The sequence below is a fragment of the Meriones unguiculatus genome, chromosome 4 (genome assembly GCF_030254825.1).
Source record: "Meriones unguiculatus strain TT.TT164.6M chromosome 4, Bangor_MerUng_6.1, whole genome shotgun sequence".
Taxonomy (NCBI): Eukaryota; Metazoa; Chordata; class Mammalia; order Rodentia; family Muridae; genus Meriones; species Meriones unguiculatus.
The window spans coordinates 26,278,431-26,298,553 of record NC_083352.1 but is presented as its reverse complement, the minus strand read 5'-3'; the positions used below and the strand labels follow the sequence as shown (position 1 = coordinate 26,298,553).

Here is a 20,123-nt window from a genome sequence, read left to right as displayed (position 1 = left end):
CCCGGGTTCAATTCTCAGCACCCACATGGCAGCTCACAACTGTCTGTAAGGCCAATTCCAAGGGCTTTGACCACCTCCACACTAATGCACATAAAATAAAAATTTTGAAAAAATATTTTGATGTATATAACCTAAAGTTACCTCATATAAATGAGGCCATGTTTTTATTGTCAATGGTAGTTAAACTGAAGTATAAAATATCTAGAAAGTGATGATACCGGTAACATGGCTTACAGATTACATTAAAATCAGGTCTACCTTAAAATGTAAAGACTCCTATTTTATAAACTGTTCTGTTTCAAAGCTGAATATTTTGGTGTTGCTGTCTTCTGAAAACTTTCCTTGGGTAATTAGAAGTGAATTGCTGATTTCTTTTTTACAATGAAACAGTTATTTTTTTCAATGTCCACTTAGTAGGAATGTGTTAAATTACTTCAAAGAATGAGCAGTGTTGTTCATTGCACTGAGATGATCCAACTTATTTTGTAGTATTTCATTTTGACAGTAAAAATCAGACCTTGAGGCCTAATTTGTTAAGGCCTAAGTGTAAGGATGGAGAAAGTTATATATATTTTTTAAATCTTGTATGAGTTAGAAAAAGAATGTCTCTAAAAGGATATTTCAGGTCTCCAAAGAAAGAAAAAACCAAGAATGACAAACCAGTGCTTATCCCAGCGCCATCCTCTGCACAGGAAGCCACAGGTGATTTCAGAACATGGCCACTGGGTGGAGGTAGAGTCACAGTTACTGTAGTCCACAGAGGTGTGAGGAGATCAGCAAGCTGCCGCTGCCCTCCCAGATGAGTCTCCAAAATTCAGAGGCCGCAGACATCGGGAGTGTGTAGAGCAGGGATTGCTAACCTGATAATTTATGAACCTAAGAACCCTCCTCTCCTTTTCTCCAAATCGGTATTTCTGAGTTTGCTGCTTTATAAAATGGCCTGTGACCAAAACTGATACTTAAATTTTCAACCTGCCTGCCTCCTAAGGCTGCGGACTCCTGGCTTGCTTATGTTCTGGCACTGGGAACTTAAGTTGGCTTACTTTTGCCACACTGATTAATTAAAACGAATGTCTGCCATTCATTTCTCCTATCCACAAGATACTGAATTTGGGGTTTTCCCATTTTTCAAGCTGCTGATCCATCTATCTGGAGGAAAAAAAAAAAAAGGCAGTCAGAAAGAACCATGGCAGTGATCATCTGTCTGCTCATCTATCTGGGTCTCCATCTCAATTGTCCATCTGCTCAAAGCACATATGGGGGTGTTTCTGCCGAGCGGGGTGTTGCTGGTCCTCACAGGCAGCCTGATGGTCGTGTTTAGAAAGGGAAGCGGATTCTTTAAACTGTGTGGTGGTCACAGTACTGGGGTGGGTGCAAGAACTGCTTCACAGTAGTGTGTACCTGCTTCCATTTTCAGATTACACTAGATGTGTTGGCTGACATGGGTCATGAAGAACTCAAAGAAATAGGCATCAACGCATATGGACACCGCCACAAGTTAATCAAGGGCGTGGAAAGACTTTTAGGTGGACAACAAGGTAAGCTGTTTGAAAAAAATAGATATTTTTTTCAGAATTTAGTGTAGAAATAGCAAGGCTAGTTTGAGGGCTTGGGCAGTCTGACCCCAGAGCACATGAGGTTCACTGATACAGCTGCCTTCCTCAGCTCGGCTACTCACTTTTACCAGCTGGGCAAGTCTGAGAGCAAGTCTCTCTCTACTTTATGCCCTGAATTTTCTCTCAGATCTCTGTGCTTTGTCCTTTTCCACTGCTTTCCCCTGACTCAAGCCACCAGTTCCTCTCCTGGGCCTCAGAGCCTCTGTTCAGCCAACCTCCAGCCTGCACCTTAACCTCCCCTACTGCCTTTTCCACAGCCTCCAGAGGAGCAGTCTGCTGTCCTCTCACCCCCATCTGCAGTGCCCTGGTGCTTTCTGGATAAAATCAGGCACTTGGCACATGACTTTTTATAGTCTGACCTTTCTTGCCTCATCTTGAGCTCTCCTCCGGCCCTCAGGACCACAGCTCAACCATTTCCATCGTCCTGCGCTGTTACAGGCCTCTTCTCTTGCTTCCATGTTTACTATGTATGTCTTTGTTAGATGTGCTTGCTATAGAGAAGATAAATAAAGAGAGGGAACAAATAGTATCTATGTCGCTGATAAAATTTCAAAAACTGTGTGCAACCAAACTTAGAAGGCTTTTTTAAACATGTGTTTTAGTCAGTCCTATGAAATTAACACAAGTATGTTAATTAGTGACCATCTTCAGGTCATCTTGGAAAGAATTTTTGAGGACGATTCCTATTGTAGACCACATTGTGATTCAGGGCACGTTTCTCTTTTGTAGATATGTCCTTTGTTCATGATTAAGTTCATGATCAGTTCAGTGAGTACTGAGCCCTGCTGTGTCGAAGGGGTTCATGGGAGGGGATAGGTACCTTAACACTTCATGTCTTCTTGTGCCTTTGGTATTTTTGCTTACAGACTGGATGTTGAGGTGGAGGTTGAAAATAGTGTGTAGGCTATTCCAAATTGTCAGTTATCTATAACCAAGTTTTCCACAGGCTTAGTGGGACGGGGGTGATATGGGTGTATGCTTTATCCTTTTTTTTTTTTCTTCTACAGGAACCAATCCGTATTTGACTTTTCACTGTGTGAATCAGGGAACTATTTTGCTAGATCTTGCTCCAGAAGATAAAGAATATCAGTCAGTAGAAGAGGAGGTAACAAACATAAAATCTTTTTCTTTGCCCAGATTCTGCTAAGACTCTATTTCCAGGGACACGAACTCATCTTACTCTGTTGCAGGGTCACTTGGCCTGTTTATTCAGTCTTGGTCACCAGCAGGCATTTAATAGGATTGTTGGATCACATGATGCACAATGCTTTCATATCTCAGGCCTGTCTGTAAAATGGCTACCTTTTTGTTGTAGAAATTTTGTCAGTTTTAAGTCATGAAAGTAAGAATCTTTTTAAAGCATTTTCATTCAGTAAAATACACCTAAAATTGATATGGGGCAAGAAACTTGCTCATAGACAGAAAATACCCTCTAGGCTTTTAATGTAATTATTAAGTGTTTCTTTAGCAACATGCCTGATTAGCACATTATTTTCTAGCTCCATTACATGATTAAGGAAGATTCTATCTCACAGTTAATTTTTACATTCACAATTATTTCATACACTATATGATTAGACTACATCTTGTAGAAAGGTGGCATAAAAATTCCCGTTGTATTTGTTGCTCCCAATGCAATGTCTGATTCCATTGTTGGGAGTAATTTGCCTGTTCTAAGCAGAAACACGGTTGACTATAGTTAAGGAGTTTCTGTCATTTTATTTTTTTACCTAGTGCTCTTACTATCTCCATTCAGTGCTAGAAGTCACGTTAGGGAATACAGGATGGTTACCCCATAGTAATGTTTCCGTTTATATTAGGTTATCAGGAAGGCAAAGTGTATTCCAGGGCCTTGTCTGTTTGTCCCCATAGTAAATTCTGATCATGTAAGATGAGGGCTGCACACCCCCAAATGGAGACACGAGTAGAGCTTACTCCACAAGCCAGTTGTCAGAAATTTGGGCATTTTTGTGATACTGCCTTCAAACCTAGGGCCTCCTCGCACATGCTTAGCAGGGGTTCTGCCCACAGCCCAAGACATTTAAGTCTTCAAAACAGTTTCTTTTCCATAATAATTATTTGAAATTTGATAAAGAATTAGCAGTGGTTAAAAGGTTATTCTGTTAAATTATGAAATACACTCAACTTCCATTGCCTAAACTTATATATCAGTATCCCAACAACTATTGAGATAAAATGGAACAAAAATGTATTTTTTAATTATTTATTTTTAGCATTTATCTAATGTAGTATCGATTGGATATCATCTTAGTTTAACTTACTCAATTTCTTTTCATTCTCAATAACAAAATAGTAATTTTACATTATTTGAAATCCTATTTTTTTTTTCAGTTTTCCTGTCGTGTTTACAAAAAAATCTTCCAAAATTTATATCAGAAAATACTTACATTGGTATTCATGACTACTTTCTTGCCACAAATACTCATTGAATTTGTTGATCAGTTTATAGTGAACTCCTGCATGGGATTCAGACTCATGAGGGAGAGACAGATGGAAGAACTGGAATATTGTGTAGACAGCAGAAGGAATTCGCACTGTTGCTTCTCACGAAGTTAATTATTTCCCTTTGTTCCCCAGATGCAGAGTACTATTCGAGAACACAGAGATGGTGGCAATGCTGGTGGCATCTTCAACAGATACAATGTCATTCGAGTAAGTTTGTAAATTTTTTTTCTTAAATTTTTTTCTTCAAAATTTACTCATTATATATCCCAATTAAAGCCCCCTCCCTCAACTCCCCCAGTCCCACCCTCTCTCCCTCTTCCCCTCATCTCCTTCCCCTAGTCCACTGAAAGGGGGAGTTCTCCACAATTGCCATCTGCCCATAGCTTGTTAAGCCTCATCAGGACTGCTTGGATCCTCTTCCTATGGCCTGGCAAGGCTGCATCATCAGGGGCAAGTGATCAGGGAGCAGTCAACTGAGTTCAGGATAGAGGCAGCCCCTGCTCCCCTCCCTCAGAGATCCACATGGAGACTGAGCTGCCACATGTGAGCAGGGGTCTAGGTCCTCTCCATGCATGGTTCTCCATTGGTGAGTCAGTCTCTGCAGGACCCCCGGGGCTCAGATCTTTTAGTTTTGTTGGTCTCCTTGTGGGGCTCCTGTCCCCCCATGTCCCTCTAATCCCACCCCTCTCTTCCTCCATAAGACTCCCTACACTCTGCGCAAAGTTTGGCCCTGAGTCTCAACATCTGCTATGATCCCCTGTTGGGTAGAGCCTTTCATAGGACCCTCTATAGTAGACTCCCATCCTGTTTCCTCTCTTCCACCACTTCTGGTGTCTATCCTGTTTGCCATTCTGAATGAGATTTAAGCATGCTCCCTAGGCTCCTCCTTGGTGTTTAGCTTCTTTAGGCCTGTAGATGGCTGCCCTGCATTATACAGCTAATAAAGGACACTGTCCATGGAACAAAACGACAGCCTACAGACTGGGAAAAGATCTTCACCAACCCTACATCTGATAGAGGACTAATAACCAGAATGTATAAAAAACTAAAGAACTTAGACACCAACAAACCAATTAAAAATAATCCAATTAAAAACTGGGGTACAGAGCTAAGCAGAGAATTCTCAATAGAGGAATATCAAATGGCAGAGAAACACTTTAAGAAATGGTCAACATCCTTAATCATCAGGGAAATGCAAATCAAAACAACTCTGAGATTCCATCTTACACTGATCAGAGTGGCTAAGATCAAAAACTGAAGTGACAGCACATGCTGAAAAGATGTGATGTGGAGAAAGGGGAACCCTCCTCCATTGCTTGTGGGAGTGCAAACTTGTACAATCACTTTGGAAATCAATCTGGCGCTTTCTCAGAAAATTGGGAATAGTGCTACCTCAAGATCCAGCTATACCACTCCTGGGCATATACCCCAAAGATGCCCTACCATTCAATAAGGACATTTGCTCAATTATGTCCATAGCAACTTTATTTGTAATAGCCAGAATCTGGAAACAACCTAGATGTCCCTAAATGGAGGAATGGATACAGAAATTGTGGTACATCTACACAGTGGAATACTCGGTTATTAAAAACAAGGAAACCATGAAATTTCCGGGCAAATGGATGGAACTAGAAGAGATTATCCTGAGTGAGGTAATCCACAAACAAAAAGACAGGCATGGTATATACTCACTTATAAGCAGATAAGTTTATGAATTTTTACGGCCAAAGTTGGATTCCAAAACTAATGTAAAAATAATCTAGACAATTAAATGAACTGTAGGAATTTTAGAGGGTAAAATTCAAATTGTCAGAAATAATCATTCACTGTTCTAAAATCAAATGTTATTCTCTCACTACAACCTCTAACCTATAAGACCGTACTGGGTCAGAAATAGTGAGTAGCAAAGATCCAAACAGAAGGCCATGTCATATGGGTAGCTGGTGTCAGTGCCACAGATGTCCCACCTATTTCATCCTCAAATTTGGACCCTCAACAGCAATTACCTCATTTTAAATCATTTGAAGGTACCATTTATTAAAGGCCTGGGTTGTCAGGCTACTTGCTATTGATGAGATTGGAATTCATTTATCTCTTAAATCACAGAAAAAAAACTATGTGACCATTACCTGCTTTTTCAGAAGGTATCACGAAGGTGAATTGCATCTGCTGAGAATTGGTTACAGGAATTATTTTGGTACATCAAAGGGTACCATGAAGGGTGTTTGTTTGGCTTCATGAATAAAGTACATATCACACAAATGTGTGAGGGAGCTGGGTCAGAGTCCCCAGCATTCTCGTAAAGCCCAGGCATGGTGATAGGCACCCTTATCTCAAAGCTAAGAGGTGGAGGTAGGAGATCCCAAAAGCACACTGGCCAGCTAGTCTGACCAACAGTAAACTTAGGTTCAGTGAGAGGCCACTCTCAAAAGTAAGATGGAGAATAATAGAGCAACCTTCTGGTTGGTGATTTCCGGCTTCACACTCATGGACACTCACTTTTCCACATGCTCACGCACAAAACAGCAATGAAATACTAAATAACAAGAACTGTAAAAATTGTCACTGAAAGCTAATTAACTGAATTCCACTGACATGGTGACTTTTAGATAATGTATCAATCAAACAAAACAAAATTGACACCACCAAAGGGAGAACTACTTGTCATTTTAAATCAGAAATGTACATTTAATTAATAATGATTTTTTTTTTCCTTTATGAAGATTCAGAAAGTTGTGAATAAGAAGCTGAGGGAGCGATTCTGTCACAGACAAAAGGAAGTGTCTGAGGAGAATCACAACCATCACAATGAACGCATGCTGTTCCACGGTGAGTGCTGGTGTCTGCCTACATTTGGGGGGTAATGGGAAAAGCCCACGGGACTGATTGATGATATTGTGTTGAATGACTTTTTCTTTTTCCTTTTTTCTTTTTTTGGGGGGGGAGGAGGGGTTGAACTAATATCCAGTTCCATAATGCTTTTTGCATGTTGGCACAGGCTTCCCAAAGCATGCACAATTGCAAATGACCTTCAGAACTTGCTTGTAAACTCAGATTCCAAGTTGAGCCGCCTGTGCGTGATTTGTTTTCCTTCTTTAACATTACTGTGTTTGGTGGAAAAGTATACAGCTAAGTTTTCAAAAACTAATTTTTCCACCTCTGTATTTTCAGGTTCTCCCTTTATTAATGCAATTATTCATAAAGGGTTTGATGAGCGACATGCATACATTGGAGGGATGTTTGGAGCTGGAATTTACTTTGCTGAAAACTCTTCAAAAAGCAACCAGTATGTTTATGGAATTGGAGGAGGAACAGGCTGTCCCACACACAAAGACAGGTCATGTTATATATGTCACAGGTGAGCATCCTGCTTTTGAGTGGAATGGTTGCCGGCCTCAACTAATCAAATTTGTCTATCAGCGTCTGTTGAAGTTGCTATTCAGTTGCTCTTCGCCCTAGAGCAGTGACTGAAGTGCTAGTACCAGCAATCCAAACCAGACATGTGCACCCCATTTCAGGCCTTCCTGCAGCTTTTCAGAGTCAGAGCTAGAAAATGCTAAGAAATTATAGAGCAAAAGCCTTCTAGCCTTCAGAGCAGAACATACAAGTTCAAGTTCTCAGAACTTGAAATTCCTTATAACTGATGCCTTTAAACCTATCTGCAGGTGCATTTTTTAAACTGGTCACTTGCAACTCAAAGATGGATGCTACACACTCAGAAGGAAACTTGTCTCACTAAGAGCACTGTAATTAAAACAGAAATTCCTAAGGATCAGTGCTATCCCAAAACATGCCTCCCATGGAAGCAAAATAAACCTAAAACGAACAATAAAGTAAACCTAACTGAGGATCAGTGAGAGCTCAATGAAATTAGACAGACAAGTTTATGTCCTAGCTAGGACCACCTCGAAAATGAAGCCTGAACCAAAGCATGCAACTGGCAAGTCATTGGCAAGGGCAGTCGCCAGGAAGCAGGAAGGAAGCAGAGTACACGAAATGATAAGCTTGAGGAGCAGGATGGCCACAGCTCCAGTCACAAGTGCACAGCCCATGAGATGCCTTCAGAGAAGCTGTAGAAACAGCTGCGTCTCAGAACAGTGATGTGCATGTGTGGAGAATGAATGTCTCTGCTGGCTTCTGTCTCATGTTTGCCAACATTTGCCCCCCCCCCCAGACCTTGTCCTTAGGTTTCTTAGCAGTTTCACCTGCACAATACTACAAATATGAAGCAAGCCAGCACCAGCATCTTCATACACTGACTCAGTAGGTCCTGCAGATGAGGTCTGCTCCTGAAAGCAGAAAACGGGAAGCTGAGGCCTGTCAGGTCAAGTGTTGTATCATTCAACAGATTGAGAAGGACAATCTACTGACAACACACTGTTGCCATGGCATTAAAGATGGAGCTGAGGAAGCCTCTTTGGGGCTGCAGAGATGGCGCAGCAGATAAGAGCACTTTTTGCTCTTGCAGACTGCCTGGGCTCAGTTCCACAATTCACATGGTAGCACACATCCATTTGTAACTCCAGTTCCAAGTTCCAGTCTATCCTGGCCCTTATGGGTACCAGGCACTTACATACATGTGGGCAAAACACTCATAAAATATAAAATAAAAATAAAACTTTAAAATAATCAAATAAAGCCTCTTCCTAATTTAGAATGAAACCTTTTTTAATTTTTTTTTTCTGCAAAACCTATAAGAAAATAAGATAGATACCACGCCTTTACCCCAAAGGCTCAGCAGTGGCATCCAGCTGAAAAAGCCAGCCAGGCAGGGCTCAGGAATAATGCAAAGATCGTACTCCGTCACTACAAACTGTTTACATTTAACAGTGTGGCTAATTATACTAGTCAGTCAAGATGCATAGTGTTTAAGGGCTGACTTTTTCTTTAAAGGATTGGGTAATAATTACCTTGGGCTTTGCAATCCCAAATCCTTGTCAGAGATTCACCTCTGCCCTTGGAGTGCAGAAGCAGCTGTGTAAATGAATGCATGGCTTTAGCCTAGTAAAATTGTATTTATAAAACCAGGTGCCAGCTAGTTTTAAACCGAAGGCTATAGTTTATCATTTCCATCCAACCAGTTTTTCTTATCCTATACGGCATTTAATTTTAGTCACATATTTAAGCGAAGTATTTTTGTTCGTGACCCACTTTTGTTATTACTGTGTCTGTCATATACCAGTTCTTATTATTTGCCCAGGACGTATCAAGCCTAATCTTGTCTGGGGAGATGTCTTAGGGTCAGAAGCATTTGCCATGCGAGCATGATGACCTCAGTTTGAATTTCCATGATCTATGTAGAAGCCACGTGCATGCATGTTGCATGAGTGTTGGTGAGTGCAGCGCTTCTGCAGCGCCCCTGGGAGCTCTTGGCCAGCGTTCTGTTACACAAAGGCAGAGACATCAAAAAACAAAAGCTGTCTCTAACAGGGTAGGGCCAAGACCAGCACGTGAGGTTGCCCTCCTCCCTCTGTGCACGCCACATACACACAAACACACCTGACAACGATATTAACCTCAGCTCCCCTTCCCTTCTGCTTCCTTTCTTCCTACACGTTTATGTGAAAACTCAGTTTCCTGTATTCTATCTGTTAGCACTTGACACAGCTTGAACCAGGTGTTTTCTATGCTAGATTCCTACACTACTCCAAAACTGCCTCAGACTGTTGCTCTAACTTGATATTGAGCCTGATGATTGTTAAATAGTAAATCAGTGTATTAAATTTTATCCCATTACTAAACACAAACTTGAAAGTAGCATTTAAATTAGCATGAATTCCTGTGAATTAAATTCTGTGAATTTCTTTTTAGACACTAGTAAAACCTATTGGTTACATTTTAAGATTTCCAGTGTTCTTGAGAATATTTGCTTTTATTTCTCCTTTAGACAAATGCTTTTCTGTAGAGTGACTCTTGGCAAGTCCTTTCTGCAGTTCAGCACCATGAAAATGGCCCATGCGCCTCCAGGACACCACTCCGTTATTGGTAGACCAAGTGTCAATGGGCTGGCGTATGCTGAATATGTCATCTACAGAGGAGAACAGGTATGTTGCTCTTCAAGGCAGTGGGAGGAAGTCACTAGACATATTCATTAAAAAGCTGAAGCCATGTTTAAGACAGCATCTTCAATTGTTGCAGGCACAGCATGCTTTGGATGGATCTGCTTGCCATAGGCTGTGCTTGAACTGACTCCTTAGCATTTTGTTCATAGCCCTGCAGCCTTGAGAATCAGAAAACTACAGTAGATTTAGTTCTGCCACCCTCCAAAATGAAATTGGAAAACAATGGAACTGTTTATATTGAGAAATATATACATACATAAATAAACTTTCAGGAGTCTTCACACTAGCCCTCAACTCCCAGCATTAAATGCCACCCAGTTTGTCTGAATGCAGAAGTCATTTTTCTAACCTTAATTGAAAGCCATAACTAGCCTGAAATAGAAGGAAAATATGAGAAAGTAACTACAGATAATATCTTTTTTCTGTGTTCTTGGACAGAGAAGAGTGTTTAGTTGGGGAAGAATTGCTAATAGCATGATCTCCTCTTTTGTAAGTTTGTTTATTGTGCTAGCATGTTAAAACAACAGAACTCCATTAAGTAGATTCCAGGTTTGAGCAAGTGAATCGATGCATAGGTGCAGTAGAGAACTGAGAACTTTAGAGAACTTTAGAGAACTGTGGCTCACTGCAGAAGAAGGCGTGTCACACAGAATGAGAGAACGGCTTAAGAAAAAGAATGTTGCACTGAAGTTGCACGGATTTACAGCAGTTCGTGGTTTCTAACAAATACATCAATGGATACATACATATCTGTGTACATACATGTATGTTTAGGTCTATGTATAAATCTAAGTACATATGCACTTATATGTTTTAACTCTTGCTGAAAGCAAAGAGACCCCACTAGCCATGAAAAGCTAGAGCCCAACCCTTCAAACCATTCATGGCTCAATGGAACCACGGTTGGAACAGAATAGGTACAAGATAAGCTTCAAATACCTTGTTTTACCAAAAAGTAATGAAGTATTCAAGAAGGAAAATGTGGAGGCATAGAGAGGACCTAAAAGTCATTGAGGGAGCTTCCCCTGGCCAAATCTGAGAAATACACATACCAAAGTAAATAGAGTATTGAACTGGGGGGCGGGAGGGCGTAGTTCATTATTCTTTACTGATGAATGATCGACAAGGGGAACTTCTTGGGTCAGGGTAAATAAAAGTGAGAGGCAGGCTGGAGTTGGAAAAATCCATTTGCAAACCATCATGGCAAAAATTAGCTCAAGCAAGAATGGATGCTGAATTTAGAGAAGAATATTTGCGTGCTTGTTGCAAAGCTACAGGGAAAGGAGGCTATAATCACTCAGCAAGGAAAGAGGGACGAGCTTGCCCAGCTAATCAAAATTGACCTCCCTCAGTTGGGACAGGGTTGAGACAGGGCCGTCATACGCTGGACAGCAGGCTGAGGAACAGAGACCCTATTCCTAAAAACTGAAAAACTAAACTTGGTAACTTGCTTCGAGCCTCCTCCTAACAGGATTTTAAAGAATGATGGAACAAATCCGTTGAGAATGTTGGAGTGCCTTTAAAAATGAGATGCACTTACTGTTTTTCAGGGAGAGTGCTTGTCTCCGAACCAGGTGCGCTTCTCCGCAGGGGGCATGCCAACTGCAGCATCTGCTAACTGCATTGTTTCCCATGAACGATTTTCCCCGGGTTTAGAAAGTTCTCCTCTCCTGATCTGTCTGCTCTCCCTAGTTACTAAATCATACTTGATTCTTAATGCTTAACACTGTCAAGAACACATGAATGTTTCAGTCAGGGGGGATATTCCGAATGGGATTGTTTCTTTAGGGTTGGAAGGTACAATGAAATTGATACATACCTGAAAGGAAAATTAGCTTTAATTGCGATGTGATTAGACTTAAAATGTCAGGAGAGGCTGGCATATGGCTCTGTGGTAGAACACTTGCCTTCATGTACAAGGTCTTGGCTTCACTTCTTAGCACTTGTGCATGGGCAAAGGAGGAATATCTGTATGAGTTTCACTTTCATGCTCTACATCAGATGTGAAGGCAAGAGATTCTCTGGTTATTGGATGCTATCAAGGTTTTGTCCATTTTATTGGCATGATCTGTACAGTTTTGGCTTATTGAAGGTGGAGAGGAAAATACTGTAGAATGGTTTATAAAAGTAGTTTTCTGGGGCTGGAGAGATGGCTCAGAGGTTAAGAGCACTGGCTGCTCTTCCAGAGGTCCTGAGTTCAATTCCCAGCAACCACATGGTGGTTCACAACCATCTGTAATGAAATCTGGTTCCCTCTTCTGGTATGCAGGCAGAATACTGTATACATAATAAATAAATAAATTGTTTTAAGTAGTTTTCCAGTATCCAGAGTCTCATTCAAGAAAGCATGACATCTCTTAGACAAGAAAATGGGGCTTTAGAGATTTAGTTCTCACTAGAAATGTGGGTGGAGATTCTTGACACTGAGTTACCCAGAGTGAGTTGTTACTTTTAGGAATTTCAAACAGACTATATATAAACTCTGTACTCATTGTACCCATGTACAATGGTAGATTACAATATTGCTTGTGGCCGATTTGAGCTCTAGACAGTAATAAGCTTCTTGACCACCTACTGTGAAGAGGAAAGATCCTGATGTTCTGCTGTGGGTGCCACTTGGTGCCGTAGTAAAGGGTGAACAGAGGGAGCTAACTTAGAGTGTTGAAGGCAGAAACCTGAGGCTGAGGCTGTCGGGTGCTGCTGGGAGACGGAGCGTTTGGTTCATGTGGGCCGGGCTTGGGGTTCCATGCCTAGCACCACAAGGTAAAATAAATTAGAAGTAGAAATGCTGTACAGTTTTACAGATGGTCGGGTTTATTACATTGGCTAGCCTGACCCCAAGTAAGGCTCAACTGCTGCACCTTCCAGGCATGAGTTGTTTGTCTTCCTGACCTTTCCAGGCATATCCGGAATATCTCATCACCTACCAGATCATGAAGCCGGAAGCCCCTTCACAGACCGCGACGGCCGCAGAGCAGAAGACCTAGTGATTGCCCCGGCTAAAGGCCAGAGTGCTTCAGACCTGCGACTGGATTACAGTGGATTGCTTCCAACAAAAAAACCAATTCTCTAAACCCCAGCAGCCAAGAAATGAGCTGTTTGTCTTTCATAAAGCGTTGCTAGAGTGATGATGCGGCGTGAGTGACTGAGCACGCTGCCACGGCTCCATCTGAGGAAATGTTCACTGCGGCCTTGACAGGTCTCGGGCTCATTTTCATGGCAGTTACCCATTTGTAAAGCAAGACGCTTTGCTCGAGATGTAGAAACGGGAAAAGAGAATATGCCGGCGAACATGTTCTTGGCTCACACACTACATTGTCTTTGTTGTGTTTGGCACATTTATAGCAGATAGACACTTGTGATGGGCTCATTTTTAATTTTGCCAAACATACATTGTTGTTGTTTGTTGTTGTTGTTGATGTTACTTTGAAAATGAGCCAGAGTCTTCCTGGGATCTTTTGCACAGAGTCACACTGACTAAAACCATTAGCAATGCAACCAGAACTTCTGGCCGAGCAAGACACTGTTCCCACGTCCCTGTTGTTAAGTTTTGTATCTCTGTGCTTCTTGTGAACATAAAGGAAAAGCATCAAGATTTACTTTCCTTTCATGAACTGGCACATCTTAAAAGGCAGGGTACTGTTTCTCTTTGGCCTAGAAAGTCAGAGCCTGATGTGCCATTTTCTCTTTGTAGTCTGCAGGGTTCGCAGGAGCATGCTACAGATGCCAAAAGAGCGCTGCCATCCGAGTTCTACGGCAGTTGTGGCTTCTCTTTCCTGGTGAAATGACCAGAGAGCTGGGAGGGAGGACCCCAGTAAGGAGGAGGGGGAGTGGATGTCTCAGTAAATACTTCATTATCTGGACCGCCAGAATCGCCACCCCTGGTGTTACCCTTCACTTCCAGAGTCACAGACCTGTTGCACTTCGGTAGAGTCCCCAACAGCTTACTCTCCTCTCTCCTTAGTTTAGAAAGCCAGGACTCAAGCCCTAAGTAGTACATGTGCACAGATGCAGGACTTCTGTTTACTCCAGATTTGGCCTTTCTTTTGAGTAGTATGTTTCAAGTAGTGTAAGAAGATCCCTTATTTCAAATTTTAAACCATTTCTTCAAAGTGCTTAATATATTTAGACAAGGAAAACAAAAATTGAAACCAAAGGCTCTTTGACTTATTTTTTTAAGTGCCACTGATAGAAACGGTTTCCTTGTGAAAGTACAGCTTGTTGTGAGGACATTCGCCAAGTGCACAGGACGCTGAGCAGAGCCACATCTCCTCCTGTTGCTCTGCGGACCCTAACTGAAGGCTGAGTTGAGTGCATGACTTTATGTAGATTCATGCTGTACATCTGTCTACTCACCTGTGAGCAAAAGTCGTAAACATAGAGGGAAAACAGTGTGACATACCTAATCATTTCACCGGAAGTCCTGAAAACATTTTTAACCCTTTTAAAAACGCATATTAAACTGTGACCACCCTCATTTCCCTGGCTCTCGAAATACACATTTCTCTCTTCTTTTTATTTATTTAATTTTTGTTAGCTTGAGCCCAATGCTAGAACTAGGCATCCAGTCTAGTGTGAATTTTATAGGTATATCTTGCATGGGTTCCTCAAAATTAAACCAAGAATTTGCCTCAGTTTTCAATTCTGCTGGAGTTTCAGTGGCCTGAGCTGGGTACTTGTGTTTTTGCCTGCGTGTTTAACAGTGACTAGAGTTCCATACAAAGCTTCAAAATTTGATGTTGGCTCAAAGAGCTTTTCTTTTTCCTCTTTCCTTTTTTCCTCTTCCTCTCTGTTAACAAAGGGTTGAAATTGCCATCTGTGGAGTTTTAGTAGCTGTAATGTCTATGTTATTTGGCCCCGCTTGAATTAGTTTAAAGTGCTAACCACAGCTGTGACCTCAGTTAAGGATCAAGGCAGTGTGGTGTGGGTGTGGAAAGCTTTAGAGCTCCTGAAAGATGAGCCACTGTCAGACTGTGGTTGTGTGCTGTGTCATCTCCATCATCTGAACTAGGTGAATGTGGGCTTCACCTTGAGAAGTTAGTCTGACTCACTAAAGCACCCGTGCTGTGTCTGATGTTCTGTGCCGAGCAGACACTGTATTCGGAAGCCTTCTGCAGTGCTGGTGGCCTCATGATGACTCCTGACAGAATGCACATACATGATCTGTTTAAAAAGAGTGGGTTGGCAGAGCTGATACTGTTGGAGCTTGAAAACCAGAGGCGAGTGTATTCAAGTTGGCAAAAAGGTGATGTCCTTGTATAGCAAAATGGAATATAAAAGAGCCCTCTAGAGTATAAAGGCATGGCCTTCAGCTGCAATCACTTCATTTCTGGCTGTGCATGGTTTAGAACTGCTGACAGGTTTGGGACTCCTCAGCTTCCCAAAAGAACTTCAGAGAGAAGGCTGGTGTCTCTACCCACCTCAACTCCACAGCCTTTTCTAGAGACCTGACGGTGCCAGTTTACCAGGTTTGACCAGCCAGGCACTTATCTCAGGCACTGTGCTCTTGCGTCTCCCCAGGTGGCTAATCCAGGGTTAGAAGCAGCTCCTGCACTTGGCCCAGTCGCCTTGCTTCATTTGGGCTCTCACATGAGGAATTCAGGTATCTGTTACTTTCATATCATAACCAGAACTGGGTTAGTCTTCATCCACCTTCTGCTCAGAAGATTCTGTCAGTTTGCTAGCAAATGGCAGCATGGCATCCAGTGTTTTCATTCTTCGCAAAATAATAGCAGCACAACTCCAAGAGGTGACAGTACATTGACACCATTATCTCATGAAGCAGCCTGGGCTCCTCGGAGCTTTGTGTTGCCGACTCTGCTCATTTCTCTTTGCTGTCAGCGTAGGGAGGTGCATTTGGAATATATAGAGAAGGGCCTGAATATGGCAAGCAAAGAAGCACACATTAACGTGTTATTATCCTAGATATTATTACAAACAATAACATTCTGGCCAATGCTATCAAACAGCTTTAGACTGCAGTCAATTGTCTACGTTTTCCTCTATTTCCGTATTCTCCCAGTTGCATGAAGGGTGATTAGACATTGTCCCACTCCCCTTTTAAACATTTGTTGTTTGGGTTCCTATAAACGGCCTTGTAAACAAAAATGCTGTGTATTTTTAAGCACATCTCCTCCTCATCCTGGCTCCCCACCATGTACCCAGACCTTGATTGTGTGGCAGCCTTCTTACTGTGTTTTCCTTTGGGCTGATCATCTTGCATAGAGCTACAGACTGTAGAGTCACTCAGCAAATACTCAAAAATGACATTAAGATGGGTTTTCATGTATCATAAAGTTAAAGACTGATGTTTGACATTAAAGCAGTGAAAAAGAAATGAGAAATTGTGGAATTAATATTTGAACTATTACTAGCTACATCTAGCACATGAAAAAGATTTAAGAAATACCAGCCTAGCTAGACGTTACACCTTCAATCCCAGCACTGAGAGGCAAAGGCAGGTGGATCTCTGTTCAAGGCCATTATGGTCTACAGAGTTAGTCCAGGACAGCCAGGGCACACAGAGAAACCCTGTCTTGCAAAAACGAAAACAAACAAACAAAAACCACCATAAAAAGTGAGGCCTCTTCAGCCAGCGTATGTGTTCTACAGTTAATGGACAATTGCATTTTTCTTGCTAAGAAAGCCTTATCTATGGCAGAAACTTTTTAAACCTTTTTTTATTCCAGCAGTGAAACATGAATTCATTTGTTAGTATTTGAAGTGTATCAGTGAGTGGGCATGTCTGTTTCATACCTGGTAAGTGTGTTTTATGGGGGTGTATTTTATAAGTAATCCTGTCACACACTGTGGAGCTGCTGGAACCACTCAGTTCCAGTGTCTCCCATGTAAAGTTCTTCAGCCTCCAGATCTTCTGATTTGAAGGAGGCTTTCCAAACCTGTGAACTTGGGTGGGGGATTCACAGTATGTGATACCATGTAGAGTTTGAGTGGTATGGAAGTTGTTTTTTAATAATTTTACAGTATATACTATGAATCGTGAAACTTAAAGCCTCTAGGAAGTTGAAGATTTTATATCCTGTATAAGATCCAGTATGGTCAGGGCATGGCCAGTTTTATACTTCTACCCAAGTCCTGCAAAATTGAGATAGAAGTCACACCATAGAGATAGTTTTGACCCTTCATTCTTTCGCCCTCTCTTCTGCTATACTCTTCCTCTCTCCTCAACCTTCCACCGCCCTTCAGAGTTGTTTTTTCTCATCCTCCAGAATTCTTTTGTTGGTCTCTCCTCAGGTGGCCCTGAATGCCCTTTTGTTAGCTCAAATTTGGTAATGTGACATCTGAACCTCTCCCATTGGCCAGCAAGGAAAACTAGAAGATGCCACAGTAAAAGAAAGGAAGGAACTGAAATTTTTGAAGTAACATAGACCTAAATTAGGGTGACCTTGCTGTATAATAAGTGTATTCACTACACAGAACACTTAACTCCTCGTGTGTGGTATGTGTCTGTGTGTGCGTGTGTCTATGTGTGTGCTAATACCTGCTTCTGCTTCCCTCCCAGTGTTTTAAACTCATCGTATCTTCGTGGTAGTAATATTTGTCTTTGATATCTACAAAACTAAAAAGGTACTTTGACAAGGTCTCTCAAAAACTTACAAAACCAGCTTTGAGGAAATCTGGACTGTTCCTGGCTTTTGGAGCATTTGGAGTTGTGATTGTATTTTCCTACTGCGATGTCGTTCTGTGTAAATAACCAATGTAGCTGCCCTTTGGTTTGTTGTTAGTGTTCTTTTTGTTTTCAGTCTCTGTGTGACCCACCAGTGGCAGGGGTTCCAGCCACACCTTTTTTCTTTTTTCTTTTTTTTTTTTTTTTGCATTTGTCCATCTGTAGGCTTGTCAGACAAAATACAAGATGCCCAGTTAGATTTGAATTTCAGGCAGGTTTTTTTTTTTAGCTCAAGTATATTTCATGCAATATTTGACATATCTGTGCATTTTTTAAATGTTCATTAACTTATCTGAAATTCAGATTTTGACTGATTATCCTAGATTTTTGTTTTATTCATAGTTTTTCTAAATCTGGTAGTCCTAGCAGTTTAGTCACAAAAGGATGCTAACTGCATGTAAATTCTCCATCTTTACAGCTTTCACCTGGAATGAAACTTTTTTTTTTTTCTTTCTTGCCTTCTACTTATTTCTGAAAGAGGGCATCAAGGAATTCACCCAGCCTACGTGGTGGGTTTCTGTTGAACATCTCTGTGATTATATTTAACCTGTAATTGTGCTTTGGCTTAATGTCTAACTCACAGTACTTGTAAAAGATTAATATTCAATAAAAAAAAAACATTTTAAAGTACATTGTGTGTGTATAACATTCGGCTCTTAAGTGTTTCCTTTGTCCTGTTTTGTTCATGTCAGCTTGACCATCCATAGCACAGCTGACCTAAACTTGTCAAGATTCATGTAACAGTTCTCCTTTCCCTCTTCCTACTGAGACCCCAGCTTAAAGCTCCTTATCACCTAGTACTCCAGATGGGAGCTGTTTCAGAAATACAGCAATAGCCCATGTGAGAGCTATGGACATACAGCAATAGGAAGAGAACCAAGAAAAGGGTCCTAAACAAAGGGTCATTGTCTTAAGTGTCTGACCCTGAGAGCAACTCATTGGCCCTCCCAGGCAGGAGGATTGGAGGAGAAAGGTTCTGCCCATGCCTAGGGGAACATCCAAGATCCAACAGCTGAGCAAGTTTGTTAACCTGCAGTCCTAGCATTTAGGGTGCTGAAGCAGCTGGACCACAAGTTTTAGGCCAGTCTGGTTTGCATGCGAAACCTACCCACCTTGACCCCAAGAAACAAAAAACCTCCCCATCTCTCACTGATGCTCTTTCTCCACACCTTTTAGGTAGCAAATTTAAACATAGGTGTGTATCCCTAACTTCACCATAAGAATTGGCACGGTTACAAGTACAAATTAATGCTTGGAAGCACTCTGGTTTCGGTGAACCTGTAAGAGGCTCAGAGTGGGTTTATGAAGGCAGCTGCTTTTAAAGAACTTACCCAGAGTGCAAGCAGTCAAGGAGTGTACTGAAACACTGCAAAGAAGCAAAGCAGGGAACTGTGAGCTGAGGGAGTGTGCAGGGATGCTTTTCTAATGAAGGAACTAGATCTCGGGGCCATTTGTGTGGGGTCCATACCCCGGCAAACATCTTTCTGGGTGGTGAATTTTACAGCACTGAGTTGTTTCTCTTGAGACTGCCCATCTGTGGAAGGTGCCATTGGCCAGTAGCAGTCAGGCTCTGAGTAGTCACGGCCGGATGGTAAAAGTACAGAAATTTCTATTTCAGGGGTTTTTGTTAGTGCTTCCCCCACGCACACACTCGTCTCTCTTCAAGCTCTGTGTACTCATCATACACACCCAAGAAGTCTTTTTTTCACCCCCCATTTCACAGATGAAGTCTCACGTAGAAACGGAACAGCAGGTGCCACTGGGTTGTCATCAGCATCTCTGTCAGGCAGGTCGGGTTGAACACGCCAAGAAGAGAGTGGAGGAGAGGAGAACCGCACCAGCGGCGGGTGGAGCATGAAGTCAACGGTGTGGAGTTGCAGCCGTCCCGTGCTTTGATCCTACGTGGGGGCTTGACAGGAATGCGGAGAGGGTGTGAATCACTTCTAGGACTGAAGGAAGCACTTGCCAGGCTGTAGTGCGGCCCTGATTTCGAATACCCAGAGCCCAGGTGAAGGCAGTAATAATCTGCAATACCAGCGCTCCCAAGAGGAGACCCCACAGATGCCCACAGGGCCGCTTGGATGGAGGAAAGGATACCCTGCCTCAAGGTAGAAGGCGGGGATCAACGCTTGGAAGTCGCCTTTCAGTCTGCACACGCAGCATCATGGCATTAACACACATGAATGCATGCGTATGTATATACACACAAGGGTTTGTTTACTTGCTATTGATTCTTTGTGAATTTCACATCATACACCCCAGTCCCTCTCATCTCCCCATCACTTCATATCC

At 42.0% G+C, this 20,123-nt stretch overlaps 1 protein-coding gene across 1 annotated transcript in view; it reads left to right on the top strand.

The window, feature by feature from the left end:
* Tnks (tankyrase) overlaps nt 1-18,461 on the top strand; it is a 161,092-nt gene extending 142,631 nt beyond the window's left edge. The window contains exons 21-27 of the mRNA XM_060381612.1: nt 1,418-1,538; nt 2,624-2,721; nt 4,215-4,289; nt 6,806-6,911; nt 7,254-7,440; nt 9,970-10,126; nt 13,045-18,461. Of these exons, the coding sequence (XP_060237595.1) occupies nt 1,418-1,538; nt 2,624-2,721; nt 4,215-4,289; nt 6,806-6,911; nt 7,254-7,440; nt 9,970-10,126; nt 13,045-13,131 (831 nt within the window). The 3' untranslated portion in view covers nt 13,132-18,461. The remainder of the gene's footprint in view (nt 1-1,417; nt 1,539-2,623; nt 2,722-4,214; nt 4,290-6,805; nt 6,912-7,253; nt 7,441-9,969; nt 10,127-13,044) is intronic.
* Nucleotides 18,462-20,123: the final 1,662 nt, after the last annotated feature.